This window comes from Meles meles, chromosome 1, assembly GCF_922984935.1.
Source record: "Meles meles chromosome 1, mMelMel3.1 paternal haplotype, whole genome shotgun sequence".
Classification (NCBI taxonomy): Eukaryota; Metazoa; Chordata; class Mammalia; order Carnivora; family Mustelidae; genus Meles; species Meles meles.
This window is the reverse complement of record NC_060066.1, coordinates 94,001,313-94,022,577: the sequence shown is the minus strand read 5'-3', so window position 1 is coordinate 94,022,577 and position 21,265 is coordinate 94,001,313. Positions and strand designations below refer to the sequence as shown.

The following is a 21,265-nucleotide window of genomic DNA, read 5'->3' as shown; positions in this document are numbered from 1 at the left end:
CTAATCACTCCTGCCATGAAATTTCCTTGGGATTTGTCATCTGACTGGGTGTGTCCTTTAGACACTGATGGATATCCAAATAGAATACGGTCACGTATGGTAATAATTTTTATTTATGATGTATTTTCTTTATTTACATTTTTTTTTACCCTTTTTTTTTTGGTATTGAGTTGTAACACTCTCTCTACCCTGGTCGCACACCTGCTCTAGAAAAGCTGTAAACAACATTGTATTTCCATGTACAAACTGCCTGTCAAAGTCAAAGCTGGCTGTTCTCATCCTGGTAATTACCTCCTCAGTTTAGACTTAATGCAAGTGAAAATTTTACTTTATCATAATATAATAAATAAAAGACATTAGGTAATTAGTAGTGCTGGTATATTTCTAAAATACTAAACAGACAAACAATAAACTGTGAACTTAATCACATGAGTTCTTATACAGTTTCAAGACAGGAAAATTAGAGCTCTCAGCTATAGTCATTTTAATAATCACATTGGATCTGCATTATTTATTAGTTATTACATGCTCAAGTGATTCAAGGTTTTACAATGCCTAAAATCATTCCAAAGCAAGCATACCTTTTGTCTTTTTAATTCTGACTGGATTACACAATGCATATATTTGTATTTAGTTAAATTGCTAAGTTTATTTCACACATTCCATGAAAGAGACATCAGCCATCCTCTTGATTTCCAACCGGACTAGCTTTCTTTATGCAATCCCCTGTAGGGGAGTGATTTGCTAGCTCTTTTTGATATAAAAGCTATGCAAACCTTCAGCCAGATTCTCAATGCTTTTGATTCCCTAGCAAATCTCTAATACCCTCAGAATTCTCTTGGAAGACTTCGGAATTCTGGAAAGAGAAGTGGTTTGTAGAGGCACAAAAGACAGCAAGAATCTCCATTTCTATCAATAGCTTTCAAATTTGGAATGCTTTCCCCCCCTTTTTTTTTTCTTCTGTCTGGTTACTCACCTTTCATTTGGAGATATGTTCTTGAACAGTACGCCTTCCCGTGCTGCCCACCCCTGGTTTAATTCCTAAATGTTTTCTGGATTTTGTGAGAAGCATGCAGCTTGAGGAATTTTAATTGATTCAACTTCAATTTTTTTTTTTTTTTGAGGGGAGGAAGGGAGTTTACAGGATTGACTAAAACCAGCTGAGAACCAAGGAGCAACCCTTTTCAGATAGAGAACCCATCTGTTTAGTCTTGGAGCTTGTGTGACTTTTTAGGGCAATTCTCTGTTATATTGTACGAAGAAAGAAAGTTCTTAAGTATCAGTTTTTTGTTTGCATCAACCAAAGAAATGTAGAAATAAAGGATTGGTTACTTTAATTTTGCTGCTAAATGAAAAGTAGGTTTGGCTTTATTCATGTCACTGTAAAAACTAAATAATAAAGTATTCACACCAAGCGTGAATTTTTTTTTTTGCCAGCAAAAGTTAAAACATCAAAGAAACCTCTTTCGAATACTAACAAATTTACTTACAAACACCTATATTTATTATTTCATAAATAGGCGCAACAGGTTCCATAAAAAAAGATTAAATACAGACACAGTATGAAGAAACAATAATACAGAGCCATATGTAAAGGTTATAATTTAGCTGTTTCCAATCTGTTTCTGCATCTAATAAAATACCAGGTAAGCATTTGGCAGTTTTATACATAAAAGGACTTAAATGACATTTACTAACCATTACACAAAAAGTGATACAAAAAAGCAATTTTTCTGCAGTACAAAATAAATGTGTTTGCGCTTCCCTTAACACTAGTTTCTTTTTGTCTGGTGAATGAGACAAAGCCAATTTTGTTTTTAAATTAAAATCATTTGGGAATACTTTTTTTTTTCTTTCTCAAATATTTTGAAAATATAGAACTATTAGTTGTTTTAAAAATGAAGTAAAAATATGAATGTTTGCCAATTTAACCCCTATTGTGAAATCAACAAACTGGAATGAGCCAGTTTCAAATTACAATTTAGCTACAAAAACATTCACATTTTATACTCTAGGAGAGTGTGACATAGATGCTATTTACAAACTTGCTATGATTGCTACATCAAGCCATTTAAAAAGTCTTTAGTAGTTTCATATAAACACCCATTATGAAAACCAATGGAAAATCCAGGACTTTGATCCGAGACATCTACAGTCGCTAAGGCAGTTACTAAAGCGCAGCACTTCACAGCAAAAAACCAACATAAAATCTGAATGGTCCAAATTTCCTTCAGGGAAGAAGAAAAACAATGTCCATAAGGGATTACAAAAATAATAAAGAAGCATGACTATTTCTTCCAGAGTGGGTGACCCACAAGCTCAAATGGTCCTAAGTGCTTAGCAACTTGTATTTTTCTAATACAATGGAGAACTGCTTTGGCTATACAAAGCAATCCACGGTGAAAAGACTTCCCTGAATTCCTCAGCGGAAAGAAGAGGTGTTCAGACTTTCAGGTAAGGTACAGTGCTTTGTCCCTCTGCATGCCCCTGTGTTAAGAGAAAACAGACAAACAATGCCTTGTTACAAGACTGGTGCTACAGGTGACCCCAAGGGAGGCAGGTCTGTTTTTCTAGCTCCAGGGATGGAGCGGTGCCCTGGGACAGGGCCCAGGTACAACGAACAGGGATCTAAAGGCATTTGTTTATTCTTGGAATGACTAGAACTGCTTAAAAATTTCTGCATTGCTGTCTTCTGCTTTCATGAACATGGAACTGTTCCAGATGAGCTTTCAGAAAGCAGCGAGAAAAGACGGGCTCTCTCCTGCGCCTAGGGAGCCCGGCACGCCAAGCACGCTATGAGAGCCGTCCACCAGCAGGTGGCGATGACCCGCCGCTTACCCACTACCACAGTAGTCGTCATTCCAGTCCACCGGCTGGGCGGGAGGGTTTCTGCGCCCGGCACGTACATACTCCATTGCTTGGGTTACCACTTGTGCAGCTGTGGATGTAGGATTGATTATAGTCTGATAGTCGGGTTGAAGAGTGAATCCCTGAAAGGGAAAGCAAATCCACAAATAAGGATCAAAGTGCCCTTTTTAAGGAAGAAAAGCCCCTAAATATTTATCCATTGTTTGCAAACACACTTCTGCCTTCTCCCTTGTGTCTCTGCAAGGGCAAACGAATCCCTGAGGGCCCAGAAAACTTAAAGGTAAAAGAGATGTGCGCAGGACCCTATTCCCTTACCTTTCTTGCATTGAACCATGTGTGAGAAAACCTTTATTTATATACTCTTGAGCAGATAAACTGAATTGAGAAACAACTTAAAACATGGAGAAGCCGACTCAATCAGAACAAAGGGAAAAGGACCTAACCCTTCAGTTTATGTTTTCTATCAAACCTAAGGATACATTAATAGTTAATCCCCAGAATATGCAACAGAATCTTTTTTGAAGGATTCAGGCAGCAGGTGGCTGAGTGTTTTATTAGACTACACCTATTCACATATTGTTCTCAAAACCCGTTTTCTTCATTCAATCACAAAGGGACCATCTGCTTCTTCTTTTATTTGTACTTCTTTCTCAGCTAAAAAATTTCAACCAAAGCTTTTTAACAGTTGTGGGACTAATAGAAGGAAAGAGATTCAAAGCAACTTGCCACCGGAAAACACAGGGAAGGAAAAGTGCAAGACAGAGCAAATATTTTTTAATTGAAAAGTCTATTAACTGGCAAATAATAAATCAGACTTTAGGAAGATTACTCTAATACACTGGTATGGTGGAGTGTTGACTTTTAATCCTTGCAAATCTATTAAAAATTCAAGAACAGACTCTCTGAAGTATATAGCTATATCTGGTAAACAAAAAGCATTATACACTAAGATTTATTTTTAGCTTATCTGGTGAATTCAAGAGCCGCATAAGCAAGCTTTGCTGGAGTTGACCAAAAAGCAACTTAATTAATCTTGTGGTTGTCTCTTTCTGCTGTGGATTTCATACATGGTTTTTAACCATAGAAAAATCAAGAGACTTAAAAACGAACCCTTCCCTATTTACTTGCGGGGAGCTTTGGAAGGCATAATATTGAGTTTTTACTGTTCTTGCTTCTGTTTTTGTTTTAGCTCAGCAGAATGATCAGAAGATTGATTTTTAACTAAGGATATTTCCTCAGACTTTGATTCGTGTTTCAGGGTCCTTTGGGTAAACACTCAAAGGTACCTATTATCAAATGCCTTCAGTTCTCCATTTTGGCTTGAAGATATTAATTTACTTTCCATTCCAGTGATAAAGACTGCAAGCCAATGTCCACACTAACTCCCACCAAAACTGTGGATGAAAGACAAACCTTTGAATGATTAGAAACACATCACTGGGAAGTAGAGAATTTAGCAGTCTGGCTATTTGACCTCACACAGACTAAAAGGATTAGAGTATTTCCTCATTTTACAACTGGCTTGTGGGAAATAAGCATGTTTGTGTAGACGACACCTGCAGCTCAAGCTATAAACATTTTCTAAGACAGCAAAGTAAAAAATAAGAGGGGTAACTGGATACTTGGTTCTCCCGTCCTCTCCAGGCTGATTGACCAGACCATGCTGTATCTCTGTCACACAGGGAGTCCCACTGCCTTTGATGGAATGTATTCATTCCATTATGGTCCTATAATATTGTCTTTTTTTTTTTTCTTAAGTAGGCTCCATACCCAGTGCCAAGTCCAACGCAGGGCTCGAACTCATGACCCTGAGATCAAGATCCCAGCCGAGATCAAGAGTTGAATGCTCAGGGGTGCCTGGGTGGCTCAGTGGGTTAAGCTGCTGCTTTCAGCTCGGGTCAGATCTCAGGGTCCTGGGATCGAGTCCCACATCAGGCTCTCTGCTCAGCAGGGAGCCTGCTTCCCCCCCACCCCCGTCTGCCTCTCTGCCTAGTTGTGATTTCTCTCTGTCAAATAAATAAATAAAATCTTAAAAAAAAAAAAAGAGTTGAATGCTCAACTGACTGAGCTCCCCTATCATACTGTCTTTATGGGCTTTTCATCCAGCTTGCTTGACGTCTTTCTTTAGTGTCTAGGATGATACTGGGCAAAGAGCAGGACAAAATTCCTTAGAGAAAGGAGCTTTGGGTTGACTTCCATTTTTGCCCCTGTCATAAGGGCTCTGGCCATGGGGACTGGAGACCAGAGAGTGTTTGCTTTGTTTACTGGATATTCTCAGGGCCTTGCCTATAGTAGTGGCTCAATAAATCATCTCTTCCGGTTGAATAAAGTTTAACAGACTCCAGTTGAGAAGGCATGGGGCTGTATAAATGTGTAAATGCCAAGGGCTTTCCTGTCATTTTAATGTGAAGTTCTTCCTATTGGATTTTTTTGCACAATGTATAAAACATAACCTAAAAGTAAACAAGTGTCAAAAAAAATGTAGTTGGAAATATCTTGAGTTAGTTGAAGGCATGACCACATACAAGATTGCAAAAAACAAATAAAAACAAACCTACTCCTTTCCACCCAACCCTACACAATCCACAACAGAAACCATCATGGCTTTTTTCCATCCAGTGCAAATGGTTCCTTGCCAAGGTTGGGTGAGAGACTGTCAGGAGAACACTAATCTTTGAACTATGAGTTTAAGATTAAATGAGTAACTTCAATGTGAAAAAATCAAAATGATGTATCACCTACACAGTTCAAAGATTTAACGTTCAGCCCACCTCAATGCCTAATTTAAGATCAGTTAACATCCAAACAACCAAGGACCAAGAAAGATACAAGCAAAGCCTGAAGTAACATTGTTTAACTTGCTCTCCATTTGGAAAATGCATTACTCTTCTAACACTAGTAAAAGGTGTTGAGGTTGAACCTAGAGCTAAGTACATTTTGATTATTGATGTAAATATGAAACAACAATGGTGATATACATTTTTGGAACATGTTTGCTTAGCGGTCTAATTAAACCAGGCTGAATATTTTGCATTTTAATGCTCAAGAGAAAAATCACCAACTGTTTTGTAGCATGCCTGGAATTTTAAATTTCATTTTCTGGTGCCAGATTGAAATAAAAATAGAAAACGTGATAAAGATTGATTTGATGTCAGAAGGGACATTTGCTCTTTAATTAGATTTCTGTAGCCCTAGTACTTTTGTTGTGCCACATAGCAAGACCTAAAAAGCCTGTAGCACAACCAAACAGTGATCCTCATATCCACACTTTACTGGGAACTAATTTCATTTCCTGCCTGTCTGGAGAGGTATTTTCAACAGGCATCAATGTTTTTGTCTTCACAACTGATTTATTCATCAATCTCAATGTGATTTTTTTAAACCTTTAAATTACACCCAAATCCTAAAGCAGCTGTTTATTACACAAGGAAATTGAAAATCTGTCTGCGTGATATCATACAAAGATTTTTTCTTAAGGTTATAAAGGAAGTTGACAGATATTAATGATTTTTTTTCTCATGACCTCATTCGACAATATAGCGAGCAGGAAAAAAAAAAGGAAGAAAACTGGACTAAAAAAAAAAAAGCAGCTCCGTGTGTTTGGTGTATAAAATATTATTCTAGAAAAAAATGAAACTATTATTCCTGGTGGACTATACAATCGTTTTTGTAGGATATATTCATTTTTCAGAAGGATAAGAAAATAGCTAAAACATAATACTGAAATATGAGATCATTTAAAAAATATGGTAGCCAATAACTTGCATTCACTTTCTCTCTTTTTCTTTTTTTTTTTTTTTTTCGTGTTTGGGTATGTGAACATGGCCCCCACACCCAGGAAGCAAACATCTTCAGGATAAAGGTGGTTTGGATGGTCCATCAGACAGGTCGAATTTCACTCACAACCTGGTTCTACAACCACGGGCTTAAGACAAACTTTGAGAACTTGAACTTTGGCCCTGACAGACTTGTGATTTTAATAAATTGAGTGACATCATGGCTGATGGACTTTTTGATCCTGATTTTAGGATTATCAACTTGTTGGGGGCTGCCAGTCCCCTTAACCTGATGATCCTATTCCAATGACCTCATTCCTCTAGTACGGTATATTAGGCTCTCCCCACTAGCCTCCTTCCCAGTTCCCAGACCAGCTACGTTTCCCCCAAAATGGGTCCTTCCAGCCTGGAGCCTTTTTCCCCTGTTTCTGGCCTCTGCTGGTTTTCCCCACCTACTCTGCCCACCTCCTTTTTTTTTTTTAAAATAAGAATTTCATTTCATTTCATTTATTTGAAAGAGAGAGAAAATGAGAGAGAAAGCAGGAGTGGGGAGAGGGAGAGGGAGAAGCAGACTCCGTGCTGAGCCGGGAGCCTGACGTGGGGCTCCATCCTAGCACCCTGGGATCATGACCTGAGCTGAAGGCAGACGCTTAACCCACTGAGTCACCCAGAGTCCCCCTCTCCCACCTTCTGATTCATACAGGCTGCTTCCTCTTCTCAGCCTTCACGTGTCTGTGCCAGCCCTTCACAGGGGCCTTCTTTATCCATTCCAGCTAAAGGCTCTGCTACTTCTCCACACATTCTGCAATTTGAATTCCTGTTCATCTTTCCCCCCACAGGATCTTATTAATTAATCTGTTTATCTTATTACCACCACTACACCACCACTGCTCCTCAATTCTGAGGACAGCTGCATGGGGACAGAGGCCTTATTACCTATTCTCATTTATCATTCAACTTCCAGAGCCTAGACAGTGCCTGGAACACATTAGGGGTTTAATTAATCTTTTTTGAATAAACGCAATTAAAAAAATTCCAAAGAATTCAGATTCTACAAACTGACCTATAATTTCTTCTAGTATTTAAACACTTCTGTTACTCATTTTTTTTAACTCGCTTGTCTGTTCATTTGTCCATTCAACAATTATTTTACTTCACCCACCATGATCCAGGCCTTGTTAAAAGTGATGTTAGTCACTGTAGTCTTTTAGCTATTTACTCTCCATTTGGGGTTCATGCCATTTTGTCTTCTATTATTAATGTAAATTGAAATCAGTTCCTACCATCTCAGTAAGAACACTTTTTGAGATATACTAATAGAACTGACTTAAAGATTGATGAATAACACGTCCAGTGTAATCTGTTCTATTTTTTTCCTATTCAGTTCCGATTTTCTACAGAAAGACAAGTCTCTTGAGTTTTCACATGTGGCCTTATGTAATTCTGAAATGTCTGAAAGCTACTCAGGACCACAGCTAGCTCATCCAAGGTGTTTGTATAAGTAGGAAAAGGAACCATTTCTGAGCAGATAAGTTAGAAAACAGTGTCCTCTCTAGACCGAGCTCTAGCCCTCAACTTGGTGGAGGGGACTGTGCCTTTTCTCTTCTCTTGCCTGGGAAGAAACAGACCCGAGCTAGAGTGTCGAGAGCAGAACACGGGCCCTCAGCGGGCAGCACCTTAGGCTGGAGGGCAGTCCAAGAAGGCAAGGTTGTGTTCTCTCAGACTATTCATTCTTTACACAAACTTTACTGGTTCATTCATATGCAAGGACACCCAAGAGTGTCCCTTTTATTTGAGTGATGTCTGATAGAGCAGAAATTTGATCCTATGAATGTCACCTGCTAGTCACAGACACCGCTGTGGACCAGGCATGATTGTAGAAGTTGACTTTTCCCCAGTCTTCTTCCATAGTGAATCAGCAGCTAGTCTGGGTAAGGGGGACATCAGGGCTTTATCAAAATCTTTGGCTTAGGGACCAGGAAAGGTTTTAGCAAAGAGACTTAGGTCCATTTGTTCCCTCTAATCATTTTAATTTTAAGAACTAGCTAAGATTTAAAGAGCCTCCAAATTCTTGGGAGATACAGGTTTTCTAATACAAAACTGGTAATAGTCTGTAAGAATGATTAAGTGTGAGAGGTAGTAGGCCCAGCATTTAAGAAGCCAGGCTCTGATTTCTGAACAGAACTGGGTTTTGAATTCCAGCACCAACCTTATGGGCATATGACTTAATTCTGCCAAGCCCGAGCTTCTTTGCTTATAAAATGAAGATAACGCTAGTTCCTGCACTATAAATTTTCTGAAATTAAGCAGAAGGTAAAGTAATATATTAAGGTCTGCTATTGTCAGTCTACAATGGTAATAATAAAAATAAGGGGCGCCTGGGTGACTCAGTGGGTTAAAGCCTCTGCCTTCGGCTCAGGTCATGATCTCAGGGTCCTGGGATCGAGTCCCGCATCAGGCTCTCTGCTCAGTGGGGAGCCTGCTTCCCCCTCTCTCTCTGCCTGCCTCTCTGCCTACTTGTGATCTCTGTCTGTCAAATGAATAAATAAAATCTTTTAAAAGTAAATAAATAAATAAATGAATTTGGGGGGCACTTGGGTGGCTCAGTTGGTTGAGCAACAGACTCTTGACTTAGGCTCAGGTCATGATCTCATGGGTCTCGAGATCAAGGGTCACATGGGGCTCCACCCTTAGCAGGGAGTCCTTGAGATCCTCCCTCTCGCTCTGCCTACCCCTCCCCCTGCCAAATCCCAGCTCAGTTCTCTCTCTCTCTCAAAATAAATAGATGAAATCTTAAAAAAAAAAATAAATTCGAGGGTAGTATATTTGATTCTTTTTCTGCATCCTCTCCAACCCACCCTGGTCCAACTACAGAGTCAATTCCACAGAGGGCTAGATATGGGCTCAACAGGAAACCTGTGTTTGCGCGTTTAATTACAGTTCTGGAATGAAAGAGTAATTGGATTGTAAAAGTGATGGATGAATTTGATACAATTTGTAGTTTTTAATCTTGATTTATGTTTTTAAAACAAGTTTTCAGGATGCTTGACGGCTTTACATTTAGTTTCATGTACACCATTTGCTCTTCATTTTACAATTTTAAAATAACACCAAATCCTAAAGAAAAGCTGGACTTCAAAGGAAAATTCAGCTAAGATTGCAAATTATTGTCTCAATCATTGGGAGAGAGGCTTCCAAACTTCCTGTGTTTTCCGATTTCTGCAGAAACCTTATATCCATTTTTAAACAAAACTCTGGTTAACATTTCATTTCTTAGTCCTTTAAAGGCTGTACCAATTTGATAGCTCTGAATATCACAAAACAGTGGATCAAGATTTCATTTTGTGGCATTTATTGGCCACAAATTTATTGGCCAACAGGCATACTAATCAAGGCTTTCCAAACTATATATATATATATATATATCCAAACCAAAGATATATATATATATTTTAATGTAAAACCCTCAGTCCCAAAGAGGTCTTTAGCAGGAGTTGTCATTTCATCACTACAAATGTACTTTACTCAAGGAGCAGAAAACAAGGAGGATGATTAGCAATATGATTTCTAGAAACGTAGCAAGAGGCCAGAGGGCGATTAGGAAAAGAAGCAGCGATCCATTGTCGTGATCCTATAATGCTGCCCAAACTCACCACCTGTAAATTATTATTTTTCAGAAAGCAGATGTTTGTTGACTATCTTCCATTTTCTGTCCATTAAATAGAACAGAACACACATGCGCCCCCACCTTTTGCTGGATGGCAAGAACCCCCTCCCCCCCCTTCCCTCTCTCCCACTCCGTTCCCCAATTCCCCCCCCCCCCCACTTCTGAAGAAGAGTCCAGAGTGCGAGCACGTACCTGCTGCATGGGAGGTGAGTGTAAGGCAGACTGGACCTGCATGGGGAGCTGGTTCCCAAGGGGCTGCTGCATGGCGAGTGGTGGGTGCTGCTGCATGTTGAGATGCTGGTGAAGAGGTGGACTGATCTGGAGGGGAGGAGGGGGGGACACGGCCATGTTTGCTATAGAGACAGTCACTGGCATTTGGTTATTCGGCTTGGGGGCTATGCTCCTGGGGAGACTGGGATGCATGGCAGTTAGGTGAGGATTCATTCCTGGTTGTTGGTGGTAGTGGGAACTTAGGTACAGAGCCGAGTGGGCCTGGCTGGGCCCGTGGAACACTGAAGGCTTCGAGTTGATCAGCTGAGGAGGTTGCGATGTCTTCACATCAACGGGTTCACTGTAGCTCTGTTGAGGAAACAAACAGGGGCAGAGTTCAGAGACGGACACAGGGGTACTGGGTGAGTGTGGTCTGGAACTTCCGTGGGATCAATGTCTGTTGCTCTGCTTGCCTCTGGTCTAAGAACTCCTCCTCTGGTATTTGTAATGTTGCTCATGGAAGACTGACTGAACCTGCCTCTTTCTGAACCTAAAACAATCTCCAGTGACATTTTCTTTTTCTTTGCCTCAATGCAAGCTCTAACCTAGGGACTTTTCTCATTGTGCACACCAGGAAGGAGATGGGCGGGGAAATGGGTGTCCTCAGTGCCCTGATAGGAAAGACGAGTGGGGCTCACTTTGAAAGTAATTCAGTTCTGGAGTTCTTCTATTGATTGTATGTCTCTTTTTTTTATGTTTCCTTTTTACAGTCTTAAGGAGCCTTGGCCTACATATTTGCACAGAGAAAACAAAGCTGGCTGATGGAAGTGAATATGAGAAAAGGAGTTCTAAAATACCTTTCTGAAGTTACATAAAACCACATTAATACAGCTTCTAAGTAGCCACAGAACTCATCTGGATTTTTTAAAGAAGTTTGTGATGAATTGTCCCCCATAATGAACTGGATAGAAATAATCTCTCTTAGAAACTTTTGACTCCAACATGAATTAATATAATTTTGCCCTAATTTTTTAATACCTTCCTAAGGCCATTTCTTAATAATCTTTTCATTGACTTAAAAACTAGACCTAGCAGTAGGGGCTGAAAAGAACCAAGAATTAACCCCGAAGCATTTCTTCCAGGGCAAAGACCTACCTCCTACTTTTGCTGAGAGGAGGAAGCTGATAAAACAAAAGGGGAGAAGTGAAACCAGGTGGGGAAAGAAACATGCTACCATATCCTTCTGGAGAAGAAAAGTTGCTTTGTCAAAACAGTGCCTCAAGGATGCAAATATCCTTATTCTGGAACCTTGATATCATGCTTATTCCATTTTTGAGTCAAATGAGCTCCTGTTACTATCACTGTGGCAGGGTCTTTCTGAAACCCTCCCGTGACACAGAGCATCATCAATGGACCAGAACATTAGGGACACTGGTTGTCACGCAAGATGACCCAAAACACAACGTGCGAACTTCATTTCACAAGTCAGCAGATAACACTACTAACAATGCAACTCGTTTTTCTCCATTAGTGTAGGAAAATGAAATGGAAACCACAATGAGGACCATGGGGCATCTATGTGCAGACTCAAGAAAGGTAGGTTGGGGCAAACGAACAACCAGCCCCACATTCTCTCTCCTGAGAAAGGACACAACTCACATCTGTGACAATACTCCAGACTATGGAAATCCAGTCCTGGGAGGCTCTGACTTCACCAGGTCGAGTATAAAGTAAGGTGTACCCCGAGAATTTGAGCCTCTCCTCTCCTTATAATATTTATCTCTGTGTCCATATTGATGGAGCCTTATGAAATAGGACCCGACATTCAGACTCCCTGTCTCCTATATGAATATTAAAAATGTCAGAAATTGTTCACACATTTTCAGGGGATGGCCTTAAAAGAAAGAAACTTGGCGAAATGCGGGTGTAAAAGGTGATTTCAATAACAACAAAAAGAAACTTAAGTAGATTTTTTTTTATTGTTGTTGTTTCTGCTTAAAAATTCTTATTGTTGTGTGCAGAGTAGTGAACAATTCCAGGAAAAGGTCAAATAGGTTAATCCAGGTTGTGTAAACAGTGACTAGTTCTACGTCAGAATAACATATACTGCGATGATATGCCTCAAAAATCGTTCCCTACATGCCAAGAAGATTATGTGTTTATTGTGTGTCTGTGTCGTGAAGTCATCCGGGAAAGCGGTCTCATTGGGTTTTCCTCCCCCTCCTTAGCCTGCCGCAGAAGGGCTAATTTCGTACTTAATCACATACGGCTTCAACTCCCTACAGGAACAGAACTATTACACATGATAGATATCTATAAAATTTAATACATGTGAGTGCATCTTTATTTCTTGCTTTATAGATGTGTTTAATTTAAACAGAAGAAGGATCACTCACATCGCCCATACTATCAACGCTCTGAAACACATAGATGGGAAAATGTTTGCATTTTGATTTCTCTGGCTAATAATCACCTCGTCAAGAAGTAACATGGGATCTATAGCGTATAGACAGGTGACCTGAACGTGTGTTTGGACATAAACAAAATGCACATGGATGTTCAGACATAATCATACAATTGTCCCGGGAACTACAGCCGTGTAATTAAATAAAGATCTTTGTCCAATTGAACAACCTTGGAGAAATAGACTTCGGCTACATGTAGAGTAGAAATGCCTAATTCTGGGGAGTCCAGACGCTTGGCCAGCAGCGGGACCAGTTCTGGGGGCCCACAGCCAACCCTGGCAAGCCATTCTAGGGGTGACACCCACTTTAGCCCCCGACACATGCAGTTCCGAACTGTATGGGGGAGGGGGAATTTGTGGAAAAAATACATGTCTTATAAAAAACAAAGTTCCTGGATGAAATGTGTAGGGAAACAAGCCAGTGCCTTATGGGAACCTTCAGTGTGTTGTGAATCTCCAGCTAAGAACCACAGAAACCTTCTCTCAAGGGGTCATTTGGTGAGAATTGTCTTCAACGGAAAACATTGGTTCAGAAGAATTAATAAGTTACACAAACCTATCTAAATGGCAAATAGAACTACACTTCCATTTAAATAGTCATTTCTTGCCTGAAATAAGCTAATTTTTGTTGCCACAAAAGGCATACTTAAACTACACAATCCAGGTGTAATATTACACTAATCTATAGTTCTGTGTTTCCTGGAAAACTATCTGCATAGTGAGTTTCATATTTTAGGCTGAGGACAGTGACACAATTTCTTGAAGGAATTAGGAAGCTGGTGGCTTCCCAATTACAGCCTAGAAGAGCTAAGGCATGTACATGGTAATGGTTTTCTTCAATGGTGAATTCAAAATAAACAATGAACCAAATCCTCCTGAATTCCACCTTTTGAAGAATAGCATGCCTTCCACCGTATAGAGAAATGACAGAAAGATCATTTCAGAGAGGGAGATACAGAGACACAGGTACATAAAAATAGATTCCAATCGAATGTGAGATAACTTTTTGCCAACCTTGTGAAGACTGTTTTCTCATGGTAAATACAAAAATATTTTGTCTATCCAGTCATTTGTTTGTCATTTATATTCTCCACACTAAGGCATGTAAAGATCGCTAATGCTAAACCTATTCCGAAATAGTACTAAATTTTAATCCCTAGAAAGACTATCGGCAAACAAATTAAATAGATCTCTGAAAATGATGAGTTAGATAGCACTCAATACAATTTTTAATAGAGAGGGAGGGAGACTTTGGGGAAGTTACACGTTTTCCCTTTATTTTCTAATAGTTGAATGCGACAAGATGGGTAACATGTCCAGTGTCTAGCCATGCGCCTATACACGAAAGGGACGCCAATGGAGGTGCTCTCCCTGCCGTCTCTATGACAGTGTCTTGTGTCATCAAGGAAATGGTCTCTGTTATGTAGGAAATTAAATCTCTGTTTCACATCCATCTGGCATGGTGACAGGACAAAGAGAACACAGACATGTTTGTCTGTTGAGTGACTGAATGACTGTTCTTGAACAAGACTCCATGCTCTCACTGTTGCCCTTGCTGAGACTCCTGACAAGACATGCCATTCCTTTTCCCAAAGGGTGAGGAAAGAGCTGAAATCTTTGAAAACCCACAGAATATCAGACTGGTCTTTTCCATTCTCTTCTTTGCTGTTGGCATGAACCATACCTTTCCAGAAGTGATGAGAAATTATAACCCTCTGTCCTTTGGTTAAGTACCCTGCCCTTTACTCTTCACTGGATCTGGGGTGGATGGCGGGCCACAGGAGGCTTACTGTGTTCCAACTGTATGTTGAGAATGTTTATCTTTATGTAAAGATCCACTCATTTAGATGGCAAAAAAACCTGCTTCTAGCTTCACTTCTAGTTAATTCTTAATCAGACTAATACAACAAACTGTCTATTAATTATAGAGCTATTTTATTGCTTTGAAAGATAGGTAGAATAAGTTCATTTTTCATAGCAAAGTGTCATGAATTCATAATCTGATTAAATGGGAACATGAAGAAATCATAAATTTAATCTGTTCTGTCACTTTCTTCTAATTAAACTATGAAAGCAAGGCTACAATTTTGCAAATCAATTAGATTGTTTATGAAGATCTCTATACCTACCATTCATAAATTAAAACTATTTTCTCATACAAACTAAGTAATTTAAATTTGCTTCTATTTTGAAATACACTAACCACTTTTCTTTAGTAGTGTGTGCTTTGGGTAGGTCACCTGTCAAATACTATTTTACCACTGTATACACAACTGAAAATCTACCCATGTATCTGACATTTTCATGGAAGGAATGTGTTTTTGCTATTAGTTTCTGAGTGAGTTCTATTTCCTATTTGCTTTTAGACCACTGACTCTGAAAGATGTTTTCCATCAGCAAAATGAGTGTGTGTGTGTGTGTGTGTGTGTGTGTGAATAGACACCTTTTGGGTCTTCTCAATAGAATCTTCCACAAGAGACACAACTCTATAAACCTTAAGATACTTCTGATTAACCATGTTGTTGATAATCTGAGATAGTTTCAATCCATTTACTTTATATAAAGCAGACAATAGTGCATAGTGTATAAATGCCCCCATTCTGGGATGATAAGTGCTATAAAAATGAGAAACTGACAAAGCAATTGTTATTTAAAATAGCAAAGTATAAACACAAGACATAAAACTCAGTGGAAGCAACAATATAAGAGTTGTTGAACCAAATCAGATTAATAGTCCATCTAATTTGATTCTTGTTTTCAGCACTGACCAATACTTGATGCACTGGAAATTAAACAAAATTTATGCACCTACTCAATTGTGCGTTGTTACTTCTGAAAGGGAAATTCTTCCTGGTCCTTGCAGGTGATTAACCTACACCCTGAAGCGTGAGATTTTATTATCTTTAAATCACGATCTGGGCTTTCGGAGCTGCAAATTTTATGTAACAGTCATAAAATAATCCATCCCATTTTCAAATTCAGCCCCAGTATTTGTATCAATAGCTCTCCATGGCATGAATTCTATAAGTTATTTCAAACAAAAGAAATCATTTGAGTTTATTGTCCTTCCCTTGAACTAAATGTTGTGGTTCTTTACTACCAGTCATGGCAACAGAGAACCTTCCTGATGTGATTCAATATTGTCCTTTACTGTGCATTTTTATAAAAGCTTCCATTGTCCCTGTACATCTGACACCCGACATCAAGGTAGAAACAGTCTCTTCTCTGATGTGTGCCCTTAAAGTCATGACTCTGATCACTGTTCTTTAATATACCAGAACATATTCATTCAAATGTTATCTCCTTCCAGGTTGGCACTTTCTTATTTTTTTTTTAAAAGATTTATTAATTTATTTTCAGAAGCAGGGGGAGGGGCAGAGGGAGACTCTCTAGCAGACTCCCCGCTGAGTGAGGAGCCCAAATAGGGACTCAGTCCCATGACCCTAGATCAGGACCTGAACCAAAGTCAAGAGCAGGATGTTTACCTAACTGAGCACCCAGACGCCCCCCACCTCCCCTCCCCAGAAATTGGCCCTCCTAAGAAGCTGTATGAATATTTCAATAATGCTGCTTTTACTTGGAATATTTGGGAATTTCTCTACTTGAATTTTCTTCAGAGCCTGGGGGACACTGTTTTACATATCCTCAGACAAGTCTTTGTCTTTTGATGGTGAATTTGATTTTTGGAAACAGCTAATCGTCCCTGGAAGCCAGGTCTGCGGGTTAGATCTGGGTGAAGTTTGGGGAAAAGAATGAGGTGTGAAAACAATGTAACAAGATTAATTTGCTAATGTGGCTCATAAACTTTTCATGACTACAGTTCTAAAAGAGGAGTTTCAAAAATCTTTTGAATTCTGGGAGCAATAATAAAATAAGTGACTACTTTGAATGCAACACTCATTTTGGGAATATAAATTCTGGTCTATGTGGTAAAATGAAACTAGTTTAAAGTTATACATTATTTTCAACATAATAATGTAGACCCAGGTCTAGGAATTCCTGAGTCTATGGAAAAGCTATATATCTTTAAGCTTTACCTAATGGCCTAACCCAAAATGACCTTAAATAGAGTTTTCAAGCCAGGGAGCTCTAGTGGTAACAGTATATGTTCCTGGTCCTCGGACTACTCTTACTCTCCCATGACTAAAGGCTCGTAAAGACCGTTTCAATGAGGAAAGCTGTGTAGATGAGTCTTTTCAATATCTTGATCATTTCTCATCTTTCTAAAAGGATGTATCCATGAAGCAAGTTTTTCTTGTTTTAATGTCACTTTTAAAATTCCTTTATATCAAAGCAGCCTTGCAGACAATTTGAAAATATGAGCCAGTTAAATTTTCTATCACACACAAACTCTGCACACCTACCAACAACATGAAAAATAAAGCTGATGATAATCATAGTAATAATAATAATAATAATAATAATAATAATAATAATAATAATAGCTGGTATTTATTAAGAGTTTCCTGTTTCCCTCTAAATCATGGAGTTTATACAGAGTTTTTTATTCCATCCTCATGGAAAATCTGGGATGTGTGTCCTATTGTCTCCTCTGTTTAACAGATGAGAAAGTTGAGATGCCAAGCAGCTCAATAATTTGCTTGAAGAAATGGAAGTTAGGAAGAGGGAAATCTGGAATTTGAACCCAGATCCACCTGCCCTCAGGGTCTGTGGACTTTGCTGCCCTCTGAGGACCTTTGGTGTGATGTTGGTAGCACTTTAGATGAGATCAGACGCGCTTTCACAGGTGGGCCACAGATAATTGTTGGTGGCATTTTAAATAGATTTTTCCTTGATGCCCTCTGCCTTAGAGATCTTCTTCAATCCTTACTTATAAACCTTTGCTTCCTGCTTTTAAATTTCTTTATGGAAAGAAGTTAAGAAGTTGTGTACTCAGCCAATTCAAGAGCTTAATAATGCCCTGCTCAGATCAAATTCCTCCTGTTTGAGACAGCATCTTTTTCCGGTTCTAGAGTCAGAGAAAATGGAGCACAGGTAATCACAGTCCTGGGGCTAAGGCCTGTCATGGGCTTGAACATGCCTGAGTCTTTGTTTTTCAGGCTTGGTAATTTCAAATTCTCTCTTCTCAGCTACTACCTTACTGCCTTTTACCTCTGTTACTTTTATGACTTTTTCTTCTGAAATGTCTTCAATTTCCCCCTTTAAATGATAGGGTCCAGAGTTGAATAAATTATTCCGGGGTCTGACCTGCATCCTCTTTGCAACCCTCTGTGCTCCTAGTCACACGTCCTTCAATACCAATGTGTCTGCACAGCAAGGTGGCCTCTGCAGGCTGGATCTGTCCCTGGCTCCCTGGGACCAGGTGACATACCAGCACAGCTGGAAAAGCATGTGTTTCCCAAACACTCTGCAGGGTCCAGATTCCTCAGAGGGTCTCTGGCCAGCCCCTCGTAGAGGGAGGTTAGGGAGTGGGGGGCAGGGCGAGGTCAGGAAACCTCTACACCTCCACCCCCGTTAAGTCAGGGCAGCTTTAGTTTAGCTGTCTAATATGTAAGAGGTGACATGCAATTTATTGGGGGGAATAACTACATTTTTGTTGTAGTTCCAGAGGTAGAAATATGTGACAATTACTCAACATAGAAAGAAAAAGCCTATAAGCTTTTGAACAAGACGGCAGAGTTCTAGCCCTGTTTGCCACTGCCACCCTCTCATTTCTGTGGGCGAATCACATAATCTCTCAGCTTAGAGACCATCTAGACAATGGGCTAAATCTTATTTTGTAGGGTTGCTAATGATGAGTAGGGACACATGGAAAACGCCGTGCACAGCGTGTGACGCCTCGTTACAAGCTACTCGTTAGCAAGATACCACTTGCATTTGTTATTCTTGGGAAAAAGTATCTTGCTGAGAATCTGTCATGTTGTCATTTTCAAGTATGAAGGCTAGAATATATTTATTTACTATGACTGAGTGTTTTTATTTTTAGTAGGCATCCATTTTATTCAGACCTGGAATCATGTTAATTAATATGCTGGATTTGATGGTAGAGAGTACATTTAAGCGGGAACGTCACTAATCGAGAGGAGTGTTGCTAATCCTATGACTCGGCTTCAGAGGTGGAGCCAATGTTCACCGGCTGTTCCTATTTTTGATTTGGTTCCGTTAGAAGCGGCTAATTTTAGATTAGAGTCTTCAACGGCCCAGAGTGGAAGCAGCAAGAAGTTGCAGCCTTGACGTGGCTGCCAGTTAGTGAGGGGAAGAGCTATTGGTGGAGGGAAACAAAGCTCTATTTGGTGAAGTGAATGCATTGCAGAGAGAATAGTACCAAAATATTTAGCCCTGGAGGGAGAAATAAAATTTACCCACGGAAAGTTAGGAAAAGAGACACGGTGCTTTAGTTAATACAATATCTCATTGACAATAATGAAGTGAGAATGTCAATGCTTTATCAAGACTTGTGGGTCAGGAGGTGTTTTAAGGAAGCAGGTCAAGCACACTGTTAATAGGACCCATGACAGCAAGGCCCAGCACAGGGATGGAGGATGCTGTAGGTCAGCTCTAGGCTTGGGCACTGGTTACCTATAGGGTATTTTTCCTCCTGAGAGGAATGTTTATAATCAAGCTTACTTTGTGGGATAAGGTGTGGGGATGGAGGGAACTCATGCACATAGAGTGATATTTTTAAAAATAAAGGGATCTTTTAAAAAAGTATAAATCCAGTGTCTCAGTCAGTTGAGCTTCTGACTCTTGGTTTCCGTTCAGCCCATGGTCTCAGGGTCGTGAGATTGAGCCCCTCGTCGGACTCTGTGCTCAGTGTGGGGTCTGATTGTCCCTCTCTCTTCCCCTCTGCTTCTTCCCCTGCTCTCTCTCTCTCTCACAAATAAACAAAATAAAACCTAAAAAAATAAAATAAAATATAAATCCGAGTATCCATCCTCTACGGAAACCCATTCAGTGGCTTCCCTCTGTACTAAAATCCAGCTCCTTTCGATGTCCTGCAAGGTCTTGGTGATTTGACCCCTGCCCATCTTCCCAGCTTCACCTCAAACTATGTTCCTTCTCTTCACTCAGCCAGCCACGTTGACCTCTGGCTTCAAGGAGACATTTCTGTCTCTGGAGGCTTCTCACTTGCTGACTGTGGCCTGATTGGCTCTTCCCTAGGCGCCCTCTGGGTCCTGTAAGCTCCTTGTCTTCCTTTGGCTCCAGCCTTGAATGAGGTCACCTCTTCAAAGAGGACTTTTGCAGACCACCCTATCAGATCCCGTCCTTTATTTCCTTCGGAATGCTTAAATTCTCAAAGCTCTTGGTCATTTATTAGTTTATGTTTTCACTCTTGGTCTCCCTGACAAAAGAGAAAGCGTCTTAAATTCCAGGGGGCATATCTCCTATTCTCCAGGGAAGATATCTACCTATTCTCCATGGCGTGCTCTGAGCCTGGCACAGTGCTCAGCACAACCCACATGCTCAGGGAAATTTGCCAAGTGAATACATGAATGAATGAATGGGGGAAAACAGAGCTTGGCTGGTGCACTGTGGTTACCTAGAATTGTAACTATTATTATCATGTTACATTTTAGGATTGTACCTTTAGATCTTTCAGAACAGGAAAATAATTTATAATACACAAAAAACCTACAACATTGAAGAAGTGTATGTGTGAATATGAATGGCTATGATTTTCCTTGTCACTATTTAAAATGGAAAAGAAATGGATTTTTATGTAAGTGTCCATGTACAATGGGAAGGTAGGTGGGTAAATATTCTGTACGTGCCTGAAAGTTTATACTGCAAATATCCACTCGCGTAAAACATCACAGGGCCACTTTTCTAACCTGGAGAGGGTATTGGTAATTTTCCTTCAATTTGTATACACACAATAGATAGTTGTACATAAATAGACATTCAACAGTTCCAGCAAAATTCCTACTGCCAAAGAGGAAAAAAAAAAAAAAAAGCCAGAGTAAGCTTTAAAAAAAGTGCTTGGTTTTTTAAATGTAGAAATGGCAATTCGCAGCATTTATATAAATTGCCGTATACTGAGGGTTGCAACTCTGAGAATGAACAGTAGGAAAAGTTGCAGTGAAGAGCAAATCTGAGGACACTTGTTTTGAAAGTAAAGGCTTAGTCAGTATTATAACATTCTGGCAATCTGCATAACATTAACCACAGAGCTTTGTATTGGGATTGGACTTCAAGTATTGATTTTCTCCTATGGAAAAACAGAAGTTCTGACTAGACTTCTATCTAAAATGCTCGAAAAGAAACTTACCTTAGATGAAACAAGGAGAACTTTTTTTTCTACCTTGATTAAGTTTTTAA

General features: G+C 39.6%; 1 protein-coding gene across 4 annotated transcripts in view; it reads right to left on the bottom strand.

Annotated features, from left to right (window-relative positions):
- Positions 1 to 248: 248 nt before the first annotated feature.
- The window catches only part of TOX (thymocyte selection associated high mobility group box), a 304,651-nt gene continuing 283,634 nt past the window's right edge, over positions 249 to 21,265 (bottom strand). For 3 of the 4 annotated variants that reach the window (XM_046024014.1, XM_046024013.1, XM_046024015.1), the window contains 3 exons: positions 10,504 to 10,890; positions 2,839 to 2,990; positions 249 to 2,487 (listed from right to left, as the gene is read on the bottom strand). In XM_046024014.1, coding sequence (XP_045879970.1) covers positions 2,451 to 2,487; positions 2,839 to 2,990; positions 10,504 to 10,890 — 576 coding nt within the window. In that variant the 3' untranslated portion in view covers positions 249 to 2,450. The remainder of the gene's footprint in view (positions 2,488 to 2,838; positions 2,991 to 10,503; positions 10,891 to 21,265) is intronic. The other variant, XM_046024012.1, reaches the window with a different exon arrangement.